Consider the following 23,369-nt stretch of genomic DNA (forward strand, 5'->3'; position numbering starts at 1 on the left):
AAGTTTTTATAATTCTTTAAATAAATAGACTTACAAATCTTATTAAAAATTATGTTATTCTGTGTCCATTTTCTACTCCATTTAAAAATGATAAATTGTACGAAATAGTATTTTTGAAATAAAAAAATGAGAAGAAGCAAAAGATCTTTGACAAAATAAAGTATATGTTCAAACGACTTTTCAGATAATTCTAAAGTTATCGAATTAGAATCGTCATATTCTACGATTATTTGAAAACTTACATAACGAATAACAGGCAAGAGAGCGTGCTCTTTGACCTCATATAAAACGTGTGCGTTTGCTGACGACTGCATATTAATTAAAGTAACAGCCTATACTTGGCAGGGCGATGAACGGTTGACTGCTCTTGTCTCCTAGGATAATGCCTATGTTTGTTACGATATTGATTCGTTAATGGTAAGTGATTGTCATCGAACGCTACAGAAATATGTCGCGAGAGAGATAAGTAACATATAAAATACTTCCTGGAGCATCAATGCAGATTAAATAAAACAGATGGTCTCAATTTTATTTCGCAATATTTATTTATGTCTCTTCCCTTAGGCTATGATCTGCATAATGTACATATTGAAGGCGAGATAATAACGATAATATACATATAGTATATGTGTATCGAAGAATTGAATAACACTTCACAGAACGAAAGCATCGAAGCCAGAATCAAACATTGATTTATCTTATACTCAATGAAAATATGTATACATAAATTATCCAATGATCTCGAGACACGTTGTAATTTAGTGTCTCGGATATCATATTAATATTTATTTCATGTGTGGAAAGAGAGAGAGAGAGAGAGAGAGAGAATCTTGAATTGCCAGCATTACAATAAAAGAGGAATCAATTTCATCTCATCATATAATAAAAAATCATATTATACAGGGTATTTCCAAATTAAATGTCCTAACTTAAAATATGAATTTAAGACCTCAAAACAAGAAAAAATTTTCCTCTGGAGGTATGCCCGTAACTGCTTTGTTTAAGAAATATTGACATCTAAACATTTTCATTATAAAATTTTATGAAATTATTATCAGGTTATAATAAATAAATAGTGTTTCAATTACTTTATTACTAGAAAATATGAAAATTTTAACGTAATTATAAATTTTATTCAATATTCAGTATTAGAATAAATGCGATGTTTAGTTCGCGAAAGCGTCAAACAAACTAAGAAATGTCACTGAGAAAGTTTCTCAGTGATATGTCGATATGATGTTTTATGGTATACCGTTAATGTCAATATTGACATATACAGTTACGGAAACAAGTACATATTAGAAATCGTACAATTTTATCATTCCTACCCGTAACTTTAGATGTTAATATCTCTTAAACAAAGCGTTTACGGGCATATCTCCACAGGAAAATTTTTTCTTGTTTTGAAGTCCTGAATTCATATTTTAAGTTAGGACATTTAACTCTGAAACATCCTGTATTTCAACACATTAAAAATTTTTCGATGTATTTTATCGCTGAAAAATGTGCGCGGATGTTTCCGCAAAAAATCTTAAGATTTACGAGCTATTGTTAGAATATTATCCAGCATGACATAATCGTCCATAAAATAAATAGTAAGCAAGGCCACAATCCGACAAATTAGCATGTTCCAGCGCTTTCTCTCCGCCACATTTCGGACTGACGGACGGTCATGTAATTTTGGGGACATCGCTTTTGCTCGATGACATCATTCTTCCCATTCCATTCGTTAATAACCGCCTGCTCCTTGCTGTGTATACACACACACACACACACACACACAGCGAGCCTATATACCGATTCTTCTGCGGTGTGCCCGTGACATCATCGTCCATCGGGAATTTTCGTATGTTCTATTTGATCGTCAAAAACGATTGACGTGCAATGTTCGAAAATAGATTCGCTTTTACGATGAAACGGTAACCATCTGACACCCTCGGATATTTCCAATTCAACTTATAACATGGACGTGAAACGAGAATACCCGTTTGTTCTTATTAAATACGACGGTGATGCATACTCGCTCGCGTTTGCGAGATATTAATTGAAATTTCCATACCCGTTGGACAGATTTCAACACAGATAAATGCAATATCATTCGCAGTTAATCAAAAGGATTTTTATTGAAGCGTCTTAATTAAAGTGCACAAACTACAAGCGCGCAATTGGAAATAGTAGTCAATTGAAATCAAACCAAAAAGAATACACAAGATCTTTCCCAATTGTAATTGTTAAAAATAATTAAAGGTGAGTACTTATTATTCAACTCGACAACAGGTTAACAAAACCACGACATAGATCAGATAACCGAACAATCGCGAGATTCTAATTTTACCTAACGAGAACTAACTACTGACCATGAAAATACGCGATTCTGCATCGCGATAGCGTTTACGATTTAATTCGACGCGCTTTTTTTTTTTATCATATCGTATCGTTACGTGATCGCGCTTACGAAACGCGAAACGCCGGAACGGGACGCCGGAAGTGAAGCCAAGCGTTTCATATTAGTTCACGACAATGCGCTGTGATCGACCTACATATTCTGGGAATGGGGTAACGCCGGGTGATGGTGGTTAAAGCGGAAACGGTAAATTTCCTCCGCAAGTTATTCCAACCACGACGCGGGTGGAAATAACGTTCCCTCCCCTACAAAACGGCTGCTCGTCAACTTTACGGATGACGTCATTCATCCACCATCTGCGAGACCCGCTTCGAGAGAAGGAGAATGACAGTCTCCTTCTTTCCCGTTCGAAATTCCTGCTACTATTCGTCCTATCATTGAAACGTGATTCGTCTAGCCATTTATATTTCACGACACTTCAGAAAGAGAGAGAGAGAGAGAGAGAGAAATTTCTTTTTGTTTCGATATTTTCACAAATAAAATATCCAGACTAAATTAATCGTTACACTTTGTAAGATTTCTCTCAATTTTAATATTTCCATAAATTAATTATTTCTGAATTTATTTATCACAATATATTTATATTCTTTTGCAATGTTACGGTATATTAAAATAAAATTTTTTATCAAATCTCCGGGAAATATATTATCATAAAAAAGCTTAAATACTATAATTACATAAAATAAATAATAGACAGTGAAATTATATATAAATAAAATTTGTAAACAATATGTGTGTGTGTAAAAATTTTTACTTTGCAAATACTCTTTTATCTTGAAAACAATCATATTCTGCTTACGTAAAAAAGAGATAATTGCTGCACCAATTATCATAAAACCCACGTTTAAAATGACATTCAAAGAAGAAGAAATAGCTAATAGCTTTCGAATCGTAAAAAACAGGAAGTATCAAAACCATTTTGTATAATCAGCGTGCTATTAATGTCGATTAAAGGCGATCAATGTCGTTTGTGATCTATAATGGTATCATTATGTGCAACCAAAAGTAGAAAAAGTCAATACATATAAGGACATCCTTTTTATTGTCGTATAACGATAAAATGTTTATGTGATTGACGTTTAATAACAGTGAAAGATCGGACGGATACCAAACACCTCTTGACCGTTCGTTACTTGGACGTTGCTATAAGCAACTAACATATCTGACCTAGCGACTGATCTCGCGCAATCGCAAGAAGATAATGAAAAATGTAATCTACCGTTTTTTTCGAATGTCATGTACATACGGGAATTAACATGAGTCTCGACTTCCTCGATTTTATTCAAGCAAATTCAAATGATAATAACTGGACGATTCTAATAATCATAAGCTTGCAATCGTGAGAATTTCTCACCATTGGTGTAGTTTTTGTAGCAACGGAAATTATAATTTTCAAAATTATGGTTTCCTATCCAGACATCGCTTTAAATAAGGAAGACGAGAGAAATTACATATTATATTTATTCTATTTTAGTGCTTAGAGAACGACATTTCAGATTAAAATTCTGTTAAAGCAAAATATTTAAGACTATCTATTCTATTTTGCGATATTATCTTGAATATCTTGCTTTAACAGAATTTTAATTTGACATCTCGTCTTCTAGATACTAAAATTTAGAGTGTCTTTTGTCTTTCTTATTTAAAGCATTGTCTGGATAGAAAGTCATATAATCCTGATGATTATATTTTCTATTAACATAAAGAATATTTATGCCGCGATATAAAAGTAATCGCTATTTCTTTCACATGATACAACTTCCTGTAGCTATAATTTTTGTTTTATGCATCTTGTAGCACCGTTTAAGAAACCGCTATAGCAGCATCGATGACAAAACTAATATAAGAGATCTCTTTTAACCTTTCCGCAAACATCCTAATCCTCGGTATCTATTTGTCAGATGACGTCGCCTGCAGGAGGATGAGGCGAGGGTCGTGGTAAGTACTCGAGGCAACGAAGCAAGAAAACCGCCTCCTCAATCGCGACTCGCGTCTCGGTTAATAACGGTTCTCGAAACTCGGAAGGAGTTTCGGAGCCGCAACCGCTCGTCATTTCGAGCCTGCAGCGATGATGCTTCTCTAATCGAGAAAAGTCGAACGGCCCTGAATAGACGAGACGGCGAGATGAAAGGAGCCTCCGCTCCTCTCAATTGCGCTTACGTCTTTAGCACTTGACCTATTGACTAATTATGTACGAGGAGAGGAGGGGGACAAATATTCTACAGGGATCTAACTGGTTCGACCATCCTAATTCTCATCGCATATTTAGGTGTCCGCACCAGAAATTATAAATATTAGAAGTCAAATTAACAAGAATATTTGTTTCACAGTATCGAGAGATATCAAGTTTACTTTTCAAAATATTGCAAAAAAATGTATCATAATTTTAAACAATCAAAAATCCATATTTCACATATATAAATATATATTTATGATTCAATTAAAAATATTTATTTCAATATCGAGAGATAACAATCTTTCCAAGATTATATTTTTCGAATTTTAAATCTATAATTCAAAAAAAAAGTTGTAAAATTATATAAAATACTTCAATATAAATAATATAAATATAAATAATAGAATTCAAAAATTATAAAATAGTTAAACAAAAGGATGATCGCGGAAGTCTATACTTTGTACGTACAAACGCATCAATGCAAATAATCGCGCCTACTAACGAGAGAGATGACCATGATGATAGCGGATTCTTTCCTCGTCTTTCATTTGGTTATGGCAGTAACCGCTAGATAACGTCCATCAAAATCACAAGGATATTAGGTGAATGATGAAAATTGCTTGTTAGTTCCGTATAGAGGATTTATGTAACAATATCTGAACCTCTCAAAATTTGAATCACATGTGTGGAATACGAAGCGCGTTTTCCCTCCCCTCCCCCTGTCGCGTGATCATAAGAAAACTAGACTGTTCACGTGAATTGCTTCAAGGTCCAGGTCATTTGACGATTTGTCGCTCATGCAGCGAGGGATAACGAGAATTGCTGTCGTTAATAATTGCATCGTTAAATGGTACCCAAAGATGACGCCCGAACGAAAGTTAAACTCGTTTAAACGATTTTATCTATCTGGCGATTACTTGATAAGATGGATCTCGATAAAGTAAACCTTCGAAGAGCAGAAACCCATGTACAGAACGCATGTCATGTGTGAAAATTTATGTCGAGATACATAATTTATATGAGGAGAAAACCGGCGCAAACTGTTTGGAGGACATCCTCATCCAGTGGCAGATGGCAAATCCTTTCTCTAGTCATTGCTAGAATCTATCTAGAGTATATTCAGCTCGTTATACTGAGGCCAGACCTTGCTGATAGCTATCGTTGCGTCGACGAAGAGTTTTTGTGAAAACCGAGGACTCTCGCTACCAAGCATTAATTAAAAACAGCAGACCGTACATCTCGATAATGAACCGCCACATGACTTTCTAATTTCCTGAGCGTTCCTTAGCAAGATATTTCGATATAATATCGAGTGGAACGATATTTTTAAATATTTCACGCTTCAAATCTGAATAAAAATATCAATATCCTATTGTATTTAATAGTCTAAAAGTTACCATGTATATTAAATATGTATTAAAAACTGTAATTAATTTAATTTATATAATAATATGTGCAAAAGTTGTCTAATAATCAATTAAAAAATTTTGTTTTTTAATATATAATAAATATTATTTGGAATATCTTTCTTTATGCTACTCACTGTCATATGAAAAATCATTTATAAATAATATCCCATTGATATCATGCTTAATTAACTCGTACAACGCGAACCTACTGACACCTTCTGATTAATAAATTTACTACAAAGGAAATGATTTTCTTGAATGCATGTATGTAAATCTCATACATTTACAAAGACTATCTAAGTGCAACTTTAATGTCAAGGCTACGAAAAAAGTAGATGAATACTTAAGCGCAATAAGAGAATGGTTTATAGTGTTTATAGCTTCGAGAAATTCTGATGTGATCTTCGCGCAGTAATTAACTCTCTTGACTCATACGCGCGAGCACTCGACAACTATGTGTAACTTAAAACGATTTTAATCAAGCTTTGCTCGAAAGCGATCTCTGCATCGTCTTTAATAACCTACATAGTTAAGCGCCATAAATATTACTTGTGTGATCGATGTCATCAACGTTAGTCAACTTTAACCTCGGATTAATTAATTCTTTCTGTCTCTGTTTAGAATTAGAAAGCGAGAGAAGGGACTAATTAAATTATAATTAAAGAAAACCGATAACACACATACAAAAATTTGAATCGTTGGGACAAACAAAACCTTAATTGTTTACTATTTATAATTTCTATTATTTGAAGGCTATCAATAAATCACATGTTTTTCGCATACAAATCAACAGTAACAGATCCAATTGCCATAAAATATACTCCATATATTCTTCCAATTAAGTTATATTCATATTTTATCACGAAAATAACGCATCGATAGCGCGAGCATGTGTCTCGCACGTTGATGAAAATACGAACGTACACTAGTCTATTGGAAGATAATTTTATCCGTTAACCGTATTAGACAAGCCTATTTATTTTCATCTATCAGTCTCGTATACACTTGCACGCATACACATAGTGCGTGTAGACGATTATAACGAAAGAGAGACCAGAGGCGCCGGACATCTCGATTAATTATAATTGCCTTTCCCCCATCGATCTTCACCTTATACGATAATGCTCCCTCCCGCACTTGATATCCTCTTAATGGGACCGGACGTAATGAGTAATTGTTTTACCCAGTACGTATCTCCAATCCGAGAGAACTGTAACAATATATTATGGGTGCACCGATATTATTATTACGAATTTATTCCTGTGGAGGGAACTTCCTGTGTGTGAATTAATAGATCTTCGTATCGTTAGCGCCGCGTTTTCTCGCGTTATCATCGGCAAAAACCTCACTGCGAGATCATTGTGTCTTTTCCGCGAATGGTAGCGGAACTATATTACGGCGCTTACAACGATAACAGGACGATTCAGACTTCGTGTCGTTAAACTCCGCCTTGAATGAGTCTGCCCCATTCTAGGAAACTGTGAACGGCATGTACTAACATCGACTTCGAGAGGACAGGCACTTTTTGACCCCCCGGATATATACATATGTCAGTGGGGTTCTGAACCCTAACACATATTTTTGGGGTGACCTGTCTATTCGTAATTACCTCAATAAAACGTGCTTTAAAAAAGCATAAGCATAACTGACATCTTTTTATCATATGCGCCCTACCATATGGATTCAAATATTATTTATAAGTTATTTAAAATATATTTTTTTATAAAACACATTAACTTAATATTTTCTTTACATTAAGTTTTTTTTTAATTAATATTTATTTAAATGTTTGCCCAAATTTATTAATTACATACTTAAAGTTTAATATTTAAAAATTAATTAAATATATTGAGTCTCAGATGTCTTTAAATGTTTTTATTTATCTTTTTTCTCATCAATACTATTATTATTATAACATTTTATATCTTTATTCGACAGAAGAGAGAGAGAGAGAGAGAGAGAGAAAGTAAAATCTCCGCTGATTACTTTATCCACGTCAATTCATCTCATTGTTACGACACTGTCGACGTATTCTTAGGTTACTCGTAAAGCGCGAATCATTTAAACAGGGATTCGCTTGTGCTTTATCTCCCGGACGAGAGCGGGCGGTTCGCGGATATTTCCCGACAATATAAAAACACGCTGGTAGTGGTAGGCATCGAGCGTATGTTAATTATCGCCGCGTATTACTACACACCCCGATAACGACCCGTGCAATCTCGTGTCGTTAAACCCTCAATGAATCGAGTGCATTCAGGGAAACTAGGCTGCGCGTCCGTGCTCGACTGTGCGAACTTCCGAATGAGTGTCAAACTTGGTTTTATCGGTTGCGACTTGACCTCCACTTGAATCACTCGTTCGCGCTACATATATCGAGGAAGTGACTTGGCGGTATAATCACTAGTAGCGAATTTTTAATCAGTTGCTTAGGTAACCTATATTTCTGTAATGCAAATAAAAACGCGCAACGATTCCAATTAATTTCAGAAGCATAACATTTTTATATTGGTATTGTATTTACAAATATTCAATCATCAATATACAGGGTGCGGCCTTTATAGTGACGCGGGCATATTTTTCGAAAACGAAGTGAGATATCAAAAAATGTTTCAGACAAAAGTTGCATGGTTTCGAGTTTTTTTTTTGCACACATATAAAGTAAATTATTTATATAACAACTTATTTAAAAAAACGACGAGAAAAGACTTTGTTGTAATGTTCTGAATATTTTGGAATATCACAAATATATACATAGTTGCTGAAAATATTTAAGATTCTAAGTGGATATGAAGAGGATATAAACGGAGTTGCAATCAGAATAATTCCCTGATATAACTACATGAGTCACATTAATCACTTAATTTCGATAACACTGTTAATTCTATCCGATGCTCTATTACGACATAAACTGTTATAAACATTGCCTCGCAAAATCCCGAACGAATCCGCTCGCGCTGGGCGAATCATGTTATGTGACATGCGAGATTTATGGAATCCGCGTGTATCGATTTTACTGTGTCAGATCGATTCGTCTGAATAGCTCGGATGCCGCAGCATAGAAGAAAATTGATTTAAATTACAGCGTACACTGTCCGCGATAACTCGTTTGTTAGGAATTTCTGATGCAACAATCGCAAAATGGAAAGTGAAACACCAACGCGGTTGGCGGTGGGTCACTATGCCTTACCATATAGAATGCAACTTTTCGAACGCGTAACGCGATGCCCCTACGGTCATCGTGATTCAACCTCACATCATTAAACTCTCAATGAATCCGTTACGTTCGAAGAGCGTTACGTCCTAGCGAGCGCGCGTTATCGATGCAGAAAGATCTTCGTTCGATTTAAGGCGTTAATTGAAGGTGTTTAATGCTGTGTTTAATGCTAATATATTTATTAACTCATTAAGAACTTTATAAAATTGTTGAATTTGGGAAAGTTAAGATTATAATATTTTTAAAGACGAGATTACTGAAAAAAATATAGAGATCAAATTTTAATCTAAAAAAAAAAAAAATTAGTTTTAAATTTAATTTTAATATATCAACTATTTAACAATACAATTAACTCAAAAAATAAATTTCTATTATTTATTTTCTCTAAAAATAATATTTTTCATCTTTAAGATTGATTCCTTCAATATTTAAAAAAATATAGATGTATCTTGAGAAATCCATCAATTTCTGTTCAATAATCTAATAAATGTGTCGAATAAATAATTTGAAGGTATAATATATACTATATATACATACAGGGTGTCCTAAAACTATCGTATTTCCTCTTAATGGCAGATTCCTTAGAACATTTCAAGACGAAAATCCTAATACAAAAATGTCGAGACTATAATAGTTTTTAAACGGGAAGCGATTATATTTTACGAATGACAGGGCTAAAATTTCGCGCGCTCAGGCACCGCGAAATAGTAGACACTTTCATGGTAACATTGATCGACCACTTTGACAGCTGAAGTTGAAACATGTCACAAATTTTTACTTGAATCATTTTTGAGATGCCTTTAGTTCTTGCATCCATTATTCGTAAAAAGAATATACTAATGCAATGCGTAGAAAAGCGGGAAAATATATAATGACAATGCTATTGTAAATTTATACGATAATCATAATATTATAAAAAGAGCGTTTTATATATATTTATATAAGTGTATATATTGCACCAATTACTTACAAACTTCGATATGTCATTAAACTTGGAACTAATCCGCCACGCTCGTAGAAATAAATCTTGACGCAATCGAAACGACGCGGAAGCTCCTTACGAGTCAGCGGCGTGTTAGCTGCTTATGCGTTCGACGTAATTAGAATAAAAACGCGGGATTTGAATGCTCGATGAAGTTTGAAGAGCAGCGGGGAAGAGGGACACGGACGGATCATTAGTAGTCCGACGACTTCGTCGGTGACTAGCATTCCGTTCTTTGGTCGTGCGATGGAAATCGTGTTGGAACGGAATAACGCGACGCACCTCTTCTTCGCCTTCCTCTTTTTTTCTCTCTTTGTCATCCTCTTTTTTTTTTCTTCCATTCCTCTTTTCCAACTTTTACACGCCACACGAATCGGAGCCCACAAATGTGGCTTATTCTCCACGTGACCGTATACAATAAACGCCGGTAACGTTTGTCACAGAGACATAATTATAATATACTATCTCTTGAACGGCGTGGTCGTTGACAATATCGATCCGATGGCCCATTCTTGTCGAATATGTACACAACCGACACCCCGAAAATACGTTAGGACCACCTCTGGTTATTGGGGAACGGTCCTGAGTTGAATATTTGAGAAAGGGATAAATCTATTCAACTCGCTTTTGGAAAAGGGTCTTTAAAATCCCTTTAAATAAACAAGCGAGCGCCAAACACAAAGGTTCTTGTGTACAATTTTTTAGTTTAATAAGTAAATATGTGGGCTTAATTTTGTGCAATATTTTTTTCTGGCTTAATGGATTTCTCGTGTATCTTATTGTAACAAATTCTTGCAAATTTTTCTTTTTCTTTATACAATAAAAAATTAAAATTATTATTTATTCTTTAATATTGAAACTGTAATATCTATATTATTTCTTATTGCAAGAGTTATTGTCATAAAACTTAACATAGCATAAATATAAATGTTATGTAATTTTATTACATTCATTGAATATGGTATGCAATGGTTATTTTGATATTAATGCGACGCTCGGTATCATTTATATGAACTATTTGTTTATTGTTGCATAATCGTTCCTCTAATTGCATCTCATTTAAATTAATAGTATCTACGGCAAAATACAGATTTCCAAATTGTGAATTATGTTTAATTGTTATACATAATAATGCATTCTCTTCGTTTAAACACAAGTATTTTTTTCTCTTCATATTATATAAAAGCGTGTGTGTGTATATGTATAATGTATATTTTTTCTTCCATATAATTTTCACACATTGAAATTTTGTTAATATATCTTTTTAATATCAAGTTTATCTATCTTATCACAAATACCTTGTGATAAGAAAGGTAAACTCAAATACCCAAAACTCAATACTTCGAATTTTAGTCAGAAGTGAAAAGAAGTTTGGAACACACCTAATTAAAATTTTTGAATATAAGACTGATATAAAAAAAAACAATAAGTTGCCACTTTGTTTCGCGAAATGCCGTGGCAAGTTTGGAATCGAATCGAAATTTTATCATCGTCAGAAAGGTTCTTGGTATGCCACCGAACAAGAAGTTACGCTAACGTGGACGAAAATTGGTACCCGATGCGTTTCGTACAATACCGGATGCGCGCGACCGGATGATCGATTATCGAATCACTCCATTCCACTATGACGACGGTAAAAGTTTCGTCTGTTGACCGGTAACGGTACCGGTGCTATTCACGAGGCTTGGAAATGTTGCGTGGGTTGCGTGCTCATTATCGAGTTGGGCGTTATCTGCCATAGTAAGGGAGTCACGGAGATATAATTTATCGGCTTTTACCATCGATCTAAATTTCCTAAAGAAAGACACGTCCCGTCGAAAAAATTTCCTAATCCGGAAATCGAGGCGCGCTTTGCGTGAGAAATTTTCGCATGGGCAAACGCGCGTGTAACGAGGATCGGATTACCGAAAACTGACACGAATAATTGTATATTGCTTTGCCGAAAATATCTTTTGACACGAGAAAATCGCGTAACTATTATTTTTGGAATCAAATGTAACTCTCGTATGATCTATAAATACAAGTTTTAAATAGTCGATGAATAATTGAGGATTCTGATTTCACAGGTATTCCTAATACAATTCGATAGAAACTTCTAGTTCATATATTTTACAAATTATGACTTATAATGTCAAAATGTTTCATACATCAAGTATATAAAGAGAATATACTGGCTCGAGATGCTTGTGCAAGCTATAAAGTAGAAACAGACCGGGAACGCTCGTTGATCATGAGTTGACGATGATTTCGACACAATTTCCGCCTCGTAGAAAGCAAACCAGACCAAACCACAGACTAGAGTATTCTCTATATCTATCGGATGCGGTGACCGGAAAGAGCGTTACCGAAATAAAACCTGCATCACTCTTTCGCATTAGCCGTTAGCTAATCCCTATTTATAAAATATTATGTTCGGCGAAACGCACACGCATGTCCACTGCCTTAGAAGAAAGATAGAAAGAGCGGTGGAGGAGGAGGAGGAGGGAAAAGAGAGCATGTCACGCGCACATATGTCCGACACGCGTAAAACGCGCGCAGGTCGATGGTTTAAACGCGACTAAAAATATCCGAAACCGTCTAGATAAGTCCTCGAGATCCAAAACCGGTCGAATCTGATGGACCAGTTTATTAATGGACTCGGATCACACACAAGAAAACAAGATTATCATGAGCGTGGACAGTGGTCAATCAATTTACAGCATCACCAGAATCCGAATATGAGTCGGAAGCTCCGACATAATATACGGTGTCTCGCGTGTTCGATGCACAGTAAAAAAAAAATTGACCGAAATTTCAGACAGGTGTCTGCAGTTTTTATGCAGACACATTGTATGTTACACATTTTCAAACAGAATGCTGTCTGAATTTTCAGACAAACTGTTCTGAACTTTCAAAAAAAACGATGATTAAGACAGATTGTCTAAAATATTTTTCAGATACCCAGATCTGAAAAATCAGACAAAAAAAGTGTCTGAATTTTTAGAAATTTTTTTACGGTGTATAATAGAAATATATGCTCTTCTTTGACAATATGTACCGATATATTAATGATGTTAACCAATAAATTAATTTATATAACAAGCGAGATTTTATATAACTCGCTTGCCGATTCGCTTCATTTTATAGATTCTATTAATTAGGAAGAAGCAATTATCCTCATGTTCAATATTTTATCTGCGTTAAATTTTTAATTGTAATTAGTATTCTCTCATTATATATCCCACACACGGCATGCATTATTATTTGATTTCTGTGTTACACATGTATTTCGCTTTATTATAACTGTTCTGTAATTTCGTGACAACGATAAATCTCTTCTTCAGCACGACTAATATAATAAAAAATATAATATAATAAAAAAAATTCATGCAAAATATAAAATTATAGTCATAGCGATAAATACAAAAAATTGAACACGTAACGCATTCCTATGATAACATATACACTTCTGTATCTAGTTTGATAAGCTGACGATAGCCTCGATGTAACAAACATTTTGTTGTTGAGCTTATCAACTTAAGCGATTCGTTACGAGCTACATAAAACGTTCTATGATTGCGGAATGTCAAACAAATACGAATTGCACGCTTCTCGATATGATGGTGTTTTATTAGGTATATAAGAATGTTTGCTCGAAGACGATTGATCTCGTTTGACATTCGTATGATTTCTCATATGGCCGCTAACCACAAATAAACCGAATGCTAATAAAGTTATCAACATCGGGAAGACTTTTTAACGATCTATTAAAATTCCCGAACGAAAAGATTCCTTAAGTCCACGGTTAAAAATAATCCACAAAACGCTCACACGGTTATAATAAGCACGATACTCACTTGAACTTGCTTTTGGAAAGCAAACCTAGCTACTACAAGAATACTCTTGCACACCTGGTTACTACAAGACTCATATGCTGATGAGTCACCAATCAAGAATGATCTATTGCTGCAATTACTACTGTACAGACGAATTATCTTCTTCTATGCTATTTCGCTATTTTCTTTTATATCCTACAATCGCGTGTGTGTATGTAGTCTGTGTAATGTTCAAATGAAAAGATACGATCTTCAAAAATATCTTGTATATTTCTCGAGGAAAATACACATCAGCTTTGTTAATATAACAAATATAACAAAGTTGTGCATACAAAAAGCGGCTGCAGATCTAGGTAAATTTACACATTCTGTTTTTTTTTTTTCTCTCTCTCGAAGTGAATTGCGCAAACCAAGGAAATATTCGTTTCTCTGGCGCGCTGTTTTGTCGATCGAATAAGTAAAACGCCTGAATGCTTCGCACATAAAGTCACGACTCTGTCTTGTCTTATCTCTCTCTCTCTCTCTTTTTCTTTCTTTCTTTCCTCACGAAAGATACAGACAAAATGCCTCCGAAGAAAAGATATTTACATGACTGCTGCGAGGCGCGGCCTCTGACGTCTCTCTCACTTACAGCTGTGCAAATCGCCGCCGTACGAGTAATGAGCGTGTAAAAGAGATATATCACGAAAAACAACGGAAAATAAAAAGACGACGGAAGGCTCTACCTTCTTGCCGCGGGGATGTCGAACGATCTCGCTTTCTTCTCGAATCACGCCGACCGGCGAGAAATTACCCGAACACGAACTCGGCCTAAAAACGAAATGGGAACGCCGGAATCGTGTCTCCTTCGCGTGAGTGTTCTTCTCTTCGCGGTTCTGTTCGTATAGTAAACATGAGCCTACGAACATCAGCATGGGCGTCCGCAGAATTTTTTCTAGGGGGTGGGGGGGGGGCATATCACTTTCAGATTAATCTTAAAAAATGTATACTTAAATATTTTTACATCTTTTAGTATTAAAGCTTTCTCATCGCGTCAAGGTAGATGTAAATAGAAAAAGATTTTTGTTTTTTTGTGTTTTAAAAAATTTTTTTTTGTATTTAAAAAAGTTTCTTGTGTGTTTTTAAATAATTTAATTTCTTTAATTAAAATTTTTTTTTCCGTTTTCCAGGGGGGGGGCACGTGCCCGTTTTGCCCCCCCCCCCCCTGCGGATGCCTATGAACATCAGACTTCCTCGTTCAATCCTAAAGCCTATATCACACTGCGATATTTGACAGCCGGAAAGTCAACGCAACAGAGTAGCATAAACGAATGTTAAAAATCGATGAATTGTTATAATCACTTTTTATGTCTTTAGAAAATATTTTGCTTTTTGTTTCTATAAAAAAAATTAATGATAAAAAATAAAACTGTGAGATTCTTGTAGATATAAATCTAGAATATATATATATTTCGATTTTTTTTTTTTCTAAATTTGTTTGAATTAATTTTGAATAACATTCATCGCATGTAAGCATCTCAAGTTTTACGAAAAATGCAATTTGCAAAGATTCGGCGACAATTCTCATTGAATGTCCAGCAGGTATCCCAAGATCAGTTTACAAGAAAAATACACCCGGGCGCAAAGATCAAAACACGAATCAACGGGTGTTGATATGGCGAAACGGGATACTGTTATAAATATTTCTCGGAATGACGATTATGTAATGTAAAAGAAGAATCAGAATAGAACGCTATCAGCCGTATTCGCGAGAAGTCAAAGGCGATGTGATGGAAAAATTATGTTTCTGATTTATATTTCGATAGATAGGAACGAAGGTCGTAAGAAGCTTCTTGTCTCGGTAATTCGCCGCTTACGAGACTACGGCATTAATCGCAGATTAATTACATGCTAATTTTTTCTCGATAAACATCGGCATACTTGAAAGCATGTCTAACTCGCGCGATAAGATTCTTAAGTAAATATGTATACAGAACGACTTTATCTCTCGCGTTCCAAGTAAATGGAAAAAAAATGGCGAATGCCTCGCATTCAAATCATCCACAGGAATTGCTACAACGATATAATAAAACGCACGTTATGTAAGGGCGAAAGGCGCAATCTTGCTTATGCGGAGCTGTAATCCAAAGACCGATAATCATACATTCCCTGGATTTTCTTATGCGTCACCGGATCGAGAAAATTGCATGCACAAAACGTTATTATTGTGCATTAAATGCGTTTTAACCGCTTGTTACATTAATTAATACACTATTTCGCGTTAAATGAGACGTGTTAAATTAGTATTTCGGAAATGAACCTATTCGTACAATTTTTCGTCGTTTTTCGTGATCCGCAAGAGTAGTTATTTCCATATTCTTTCCTGTGATAATAACAGCAAAATTAATTAAACATGTTTTTAATTTAAAAGAAATTTTATTATTAGATATCTATTTACCTTATTGCATGTGGTTAATTAAATTTAAAAAGCAAAATATTTAGGAATATCTTTAAACCCCGAACATTTATAATTACTCCGGACACATTCGAAAAATCCGCCCGGACGTCCCCGGACGCCCTAAAAAAAGAGGACGTATGGCAACACTAATCGGAGGTAATATAGGTAAATGAAAAATGAAATCAGAAATAAAGAATTGATTAACGATGTTTTAACTTTTTTGCCGCGAAATAAAACTGCAGCTTCAATAATGAATGTGCTACGGTCGATAAATTTACAAATAAGGAAAGATTACAGCGAGATTTACAATGAAATTATATCGAAGAAACGAGATTTTATTCGATGTTCCTCTTCGCATATAAATATATCATAGGGATACGAAAAATTTATGACGAAAAATTTATACGACGCGAGATAGGATCCGGAGACTGGAGGAATTAAAGGTCAGCTGTCCTTTCTACTGACAAACTTATGGATAACTTATGGTAACAGTTGATTCGAGTATCGCGTTTCCCCACATCGCGTCGGATAGGAATGGAGGCGATATAGGTACATGGCGATTAATGTTGCCATCTTCCTACCAGGGATATACCGGAAAAGAGAAAAGAGGAAAGTGCCTTTCGCTTAAGGTATAGTCACTGGCACTTTTTCTCATGCGGGTTGATCTCCCGTAGAGCGCTCTTCCCCTCTCCCCCGGCTTTATCAAGCTCAATTACTTAATTAGAAGACTAAACTAACATGTGTGTGTGTGACGTAATCTTTTGATAAATGTATCCGTACATTACGTCGGAACGTATCCTCGAGAGAGAAAAAATATTAAAAGAAAATTATACGTACGAATATACACAATGTCATGGCGCGCATGTAATATGAATTACATTGCACATATTCAGTAATATTATAATTATCCTCAATGATTAGATAACAATTTTACGCAATCGCTTAAAATAGCTGTAGGTTTTTTCCAAACTACTGCTTATACGATATAGTCTTTCAAGCAAAATAAACGCTAAACTACTGAAAGTCTTTGACTGACCATCTGAATTTTAGATAAATCGAATTGCCCAAGGTTCGGCCTTTCATGATAGCTATCTTATATCAAAAAGTTTTATTGCCTCGTATTATTTATTAGAAAGAAACGTGTTTCAATACACTATCAGAGAATATTGCTAACAAGACCATAAGTATGTGTAGAATAAAATAATAAATCGATGATAATGTACAGACAAGAGTAGAATCATGTTAATCGACAAATTCCCGCGTTCATTGGCATCAACTCGGGACATAAATTGCCATGTCGTTTCGTTGCTATCAAAGACTCATTTACATTGACCCTTAAATTTCTCTACGAAGCTCGATGGTGCAGTGGAGGAAAAATAACGTGTGATTCAAAGAGAAACATAGACAAGGATCCCTATAATGCCTATCTGGTTGCGCAACCGTCTGATACGCGACGCGTGTTCGCGTATCGTACGCACATGTTAACTTGTGCAACCGGCTTTTCCTCTTTTCACCCCGCGTTCAGCATATTTCACAAATATGCTGTCTCTTATTGCGAAAGAAAGAACCGTTAGTGCTCTCAACCCTTGACATGCATATGAATCAATAGTGATTTACGAATTGATAATTAATTTTTTGAAATGCAAGGAATTTTCAATTATATCTTTCAGTTATATCTTTTAATTATCATTTCGTTCAGTTTTAAATCGTCTGTTTGAAAAATTAAAAAAAAAATTTAGAAGTTTTTTAGCTGCCTCTCCAATTATCTTATTCAATCATCAATTATTATCGGAGACTGAGAAAAAAGCAGAATTCTGCTTGGTCTGGAAAAAACGAATAGTTTTTTGTGCGCTGAATCCAAATCTGCAAAACAAAATGGCCTATCACGTCAAGTTTTTGAGAAAAATGGGGTTGAAAAACGCATTTTTTACTATTTTTGAAAATTCGTAGCAGACGAACCCGATGTGCAAGAGACTTCGGACAAGGCTCAAATGAAAGCTTAAACATTGTACTTTAATATAAAAATGTCGACTCTTTTACTACAGGTACCATCGAATCTCAGACGCGCTTTGTTTTTAGGTGTAGTTACACTGTGTCAAGTAGAACGATTGCCCCATGCAGTCCGATTGCAAAACCATCGCTAATAGTAAAAATTTCAACAGTGAATTTAATAAATGAGAATGGAAGATCATATTTTATTATATTTGTAAAAAAACATATTTTTGAAAAATCGTTATCTTTTGAAAATTGTTTAAACAACAATTTTTTAACAAATGAACAAAGAAATGTTTTTAATGCGTTTCAGTACTTTTATATTAAAATTTTTACTGTTTGCAACAGTTTTGCAATCGGACTGCATGGGGTAATCGTTCCACTTGACACAGTGCGACTACATCTAAAAACAAAGCACGCCTAAAGTTCGATGGTATCTGCCTAAAAGATTCGATATTTTTATATTAAAGTACAATGTTTAAGCTTTCATTTGAGTCCTGTATGAAATCTCTTGCATATCGGGTTCGTCAGCTACAAATTTTCAAAAATAATAAAAAACGCGTTTTTGGGGGTTTCAATCCCATTTTTCTTGAAAACTTGATGTAGTAGGCCATTTTGCTTTGCGGATTTGGATTCAGCGCACAAAAAATTATAGGAAGCTACTCGTTTTTTCCAAATCGCAAAAAAAAAAGATATAAAATTATGCAGACCTGTGTTATCTATTTAAAATAACAAGTTGGTAGTAAAAGTTTCCGCCACTTTTCTTAACCTTAAAAGCGTATCTAACGTTGTTGCACAAATTAACCTAATGTGGATCGCGCGCATAATGATAAAGCAAACCGAGCCGCTAATAATTTTACGGAGTGATTGCACCGTAAGCATAATTCGCGGCGATAATGTCTGTCATCGAGATACCGACTGCACCCAAATTATCGCACTCCCGCGAGTGTTGCCGCGCGACTCGGCTCCGTACATCACCGCTATTGAATCACCAATTCAAATTTCAGCCAAGTCCTTGGAGACTCGACCCGCGCGTTTGTTCCGCGATACCGTGTCGCCCAGCTGTCACCTCTCGGTTATTATCAGTTCCGTATCACACTCGTGCATTGAAGCTTCTATTTCATTTCGTTCGTGGCGCCATTCGTGGCGACGTTCTTGAACAATATCTCTGCAAAAGATCATCTTTCACCTTCTCTACAAAAGGTGGAATAATAGATTATGAAACGTAGCAGAAGTTGCTACAGAAAATGATATATAATTATCTAATTCGAATAATTACGAGATAGCATAACGGTGAAGTAAAAGTTTTTCAATAATATTGATAAGCAGTATTTTTTTTTTTTTTTTTTAAATTAAAATTAATAATTGTAAATATATTCTTTTTTATTTTTCTCAATATCTCAATTGAGAACCTACATTTCGCATGTTTCTCGCGAAAAGAATTTCAAAGTTCAGCTGAGGATATCTTTGCAATTCACTAACAATAAGCCGAAGTAATATCTCACGGTTGATTAATCTTTCTTACCACTTCGTGGTAGCCGATTTAAGAAAGAGATGGACATGGCACGTATTCCAGTTCTTTCCTAATCCCGCCGTTCGTCTAGAACTTTAGACAGCACATCACGATCGCAGTCACGCACGAAACGAGTCGGCGGGTTCAACGGTGGTCCGTTCGTCCAGGATAAGAAGAAAGAAAGGAAGCCGCTCCTATTATTAAGCAGGAAGAAAATGGAATAGCGCTGGATATGCGTTTTCGAGGAGAGGAGAAGAGAGAGGAGAGGATTTCTCTCTAAGCGGACATTTACCAAAAAGCTATGAATCGCTCTCGAACCGGCCATCGACCAGCCATCCGCGCCCCAACCATCTGCCCCCACGGGCCCTTTTTTCTCCTACCTGAAACTCGTGTTCACCTGGCTGGCCTTCCCCCCACGTACACTCTCTCTCTTTCTCTCTCTCTCTCTCTCTCTCTCTATCTATCTCTCCTCCCCCCATCTGGCAATCTGTCTCGTTTATCTTATTTTCGAGCCATTCAGCCATTGCCACCGGTTCTCTGTGGGCCAAACGCTCGCGATGCCTCACGTGCAGAATTCTCAATGGAATTCGCCGAGGCGGACGCGCTCTTTTTGCGAGACTCTCTTCCTCCCATGAGACGAATTGTGACGGTATCCGTCCCCAATGCATCCTTCCTCAAGCGCGTTATGGTCAGATAGTCTTGCGATTTACAAGAGCGAATTATGTAATCGCCGCGACAGAGCCGGAAACGAGGAACGAGCGGAAAACCGCTCGATGATCGTGTGAAAGCGGATATCGCACGTTTTTAACCCATTAATATTCTAAATTATTAGTATATTTTTTATTTACAAGTTTTTAACAAACTTTATTCGATGTCATTTTAACGATTAATAATCAATTTATTAATTTGAGAAATATTAATCGCGGAATTAATTTTCCGTTATTCATTATTTTAAAACCAACAATGTAAAAACGTAGAGGATTTCTCCTCAGAATCTGCTCGAGAAAGATAAATGTTAAACTGTTCGCGCGTCCGTTGGTATGCAATTTTCTTTATAACTTTTGATCGAGCCATCGATCAATCGATTCGACATATTCGAATTAACACAATCAGCATCGTTCTGCAACTCGATGATCGAATTGGATGACGTGATCGCAACTCGGTGCATCGAAGAGGTCCCCGACTCGCCCCGACGTAAACGCGACGTCTTCCGGTGCGTAGGTACATCAGGAAGTGTAATTAAGCTTTTTTTTTTTTTAATACATAATTGCTTCTTCCGCAGAAGCGATTACGACTTGAACAACATATTACAAGTCATACAATGGCAACTATATAGGGCTGCTCGCAACCATTTCTACAAAAGATGTGTCAAGATTTCTTTTCTCTCTCGCATTTTTATTTTAAATCTGGATGTATATGAGCATAAACATTTATCGTGTTTTTTATTAGCTCTGATACTTTTGTACCCGAAAGGAAGTAAAACCAAGTAAAAAATAAGTAATTATAAGTATCAACATAGTTACATAGTTACAGAAGTCTCAACATAATTACATTATCCTAATTTGGCGAAAAAATAACAATTACATATATAAATTATAATATCATAATAAATTATAATTAACTATATAATATTATTATGATTTAAAAGTCAAAATGAAGTATCCTCAAACAAATATAGATTCAAAAATTGATTTTTCCAGGATAACGCCTTTCCTTGAAGAATAGATATTTAGATATATCGTTTTTTGCTTCTCTCAAGTACGAAATTTATCCCGCTGCGTCGAGTTGTCGCGCATCGACAAATTCATTTGATCGAACGATCATACTCCTTATTTGAATAACTCGCGACGCAATGAGAGAGAGATCGACAACGCACACTAATGGCGCAATCTCAATCTTTGCCGGCACGTAAGATAATGATCGATAGTATTTCCTTGTTTTGTTGGCGTAATGATTATTCGTTATCGTGATCTATTTCACGTCATTATCTTCGATAACTTGCATTCGTATAAATGTGGCGTTTCTTGACGTAGTGTGATAATAAATCCAGTATTTTGCAATAGAAAGGATTTTTTCTTATCGAATTAATGTCATCCGAAAAAGCACGAACAATAAGAATATAAATGTAAATAACTACCTTAAATTACTATTTCGATTTCCATCTTACGTATTTTTTCATTATTTATTAGTCATGATTTATTGGATTAATATTCCAAATCAATGATAAGATTTAATAGAAATCATACAATTTCTGTATTTTTCATGACATTTTATATATTTATAGTAAGAGATAATAAGATTTAAGATATAATAAGATAAATAATTTTTTTATTAGTTTTTGTGTACAAAAATAGTATTATTGTGAAATATTTGTAGATAATGACGAAAATAAAATGTTTTTTATTTTCTCTTCACAACAAATATTGAAGATAACGAAGTTATCAAGATAACAAAATCTTATCTAGAGTATAGTTGCGGTTCAAATGTCAGAGTTTCTAGTTGAAAGAACGAGATTATATCATAAATTAACAATTCAAACTATATCAACAACAATATGTTCATTTTCTTACAATTCTCAGTTTTAAAATGATCCATTGATAATACAAAAAATTAAAAAACGGTTTCAAAAGTTTTCAACACTTTTCTATAAAGTCACGACACGTCGATGGTGAGAAAAGAAAAAAACAATGGGGAAAAAAGATTCACCTTGCACGGCAAGAAGGATCACCAACAGACCGAGTATTCGCGGTGGCAGCATCTTCCCACGTCGACACCTCTGCGTTTCTCTCTTCGGGAATTTTTTTTAAATCACTTGACAAACTAATGGCACAATGCGCACTATTTCTCTCTCTCTCTCTCTCTCTCTCTCTCTCTCTGTCCGTTCCGAATCTCGCAAAAATTAACCTATTCGTCGCGGTCCCTCGATCCTTTGTTATCGGCGTTGATCTCGCAAAGGAAAAGTAAAAGTGTTCGAATCGCGGGAATCGAATGTACCGTCCGTCGTCGTCGAACAGAATCCAACTGGATACCGAATACAAACTGAGCGAAGGAACGCGCGCGGTATACGAAGACCGACGGAATCGCGCCCCCGGCTTTTTACGGGGACCTGCGCGAACTGGCTGCGCAGTCGACTTGGATCTCCGACTGTGCATATGGATATATGTATGAGCCGCGTGTTGTTCTATACGTGTGTGCGTGTGCGACGCGCATAATTGGATTAAAACGCAAATCTGTCAATTTTTCTTTCGGTTTCGAATGCAATAATTGCAATTCATTTTTTTTTTTTTTTTTTTTTTTTAATAATAAAAAAATGATAAAATTCATTCGAATTTATTCACGTGTGTGGTGTAAAAACTCTTTTAAATTGTATCATAAATTATATTATATTTCGCTCTTTTTTTTGTCTTGATCCGATAAATTCGTATCTCGC

The 23,369-nt window shown here is 35.3% G+C and overlaps 1 protein-coding gene across 2 annotated transcripts in view; it reads right to left on the reverse strand.

The window, feature by feature from the left end:
- The window catches only part of LOC115242023 (lachesin-like), a 66,711-nt gene extending 43,710 nt beyond the window's left edge, over nt 1-23,001 (reverse strand). For both annotated transcript variants that reach the window (XM_029818025.1, XM_029818026.1), the window contains exon 1: nt 22,646-23,001. In XM_029818025.1, coding sequence (XP_029673885.1) covers nt 22,646-22,697 — 52 coding nt within the window. In that variant the 5' untranslated portion in view covers nt 22,698-23,001. The remainder of the gene's footprint in view (nt 1-22,645) is intronic.
- Nucleotides 23,002-23,369: the final 368 nt, after the last annotated feature.

Source organism: Formica exsecta, unplaced genomic scaffold, assembly GCF_003651465.1.
Source record: "Formica exsecta isolate Colony F162 unplaced genomic scaffold, ASM365146v1 scaffold558, whole genome shotgun sequence".
In the NCBI taxonomy this organism is placed as follows: Eukaryota; Metazoa; Arthropoda; class Insecta; order Hymenoptera; family Formicidae; genus Formica; species Formica exsecta.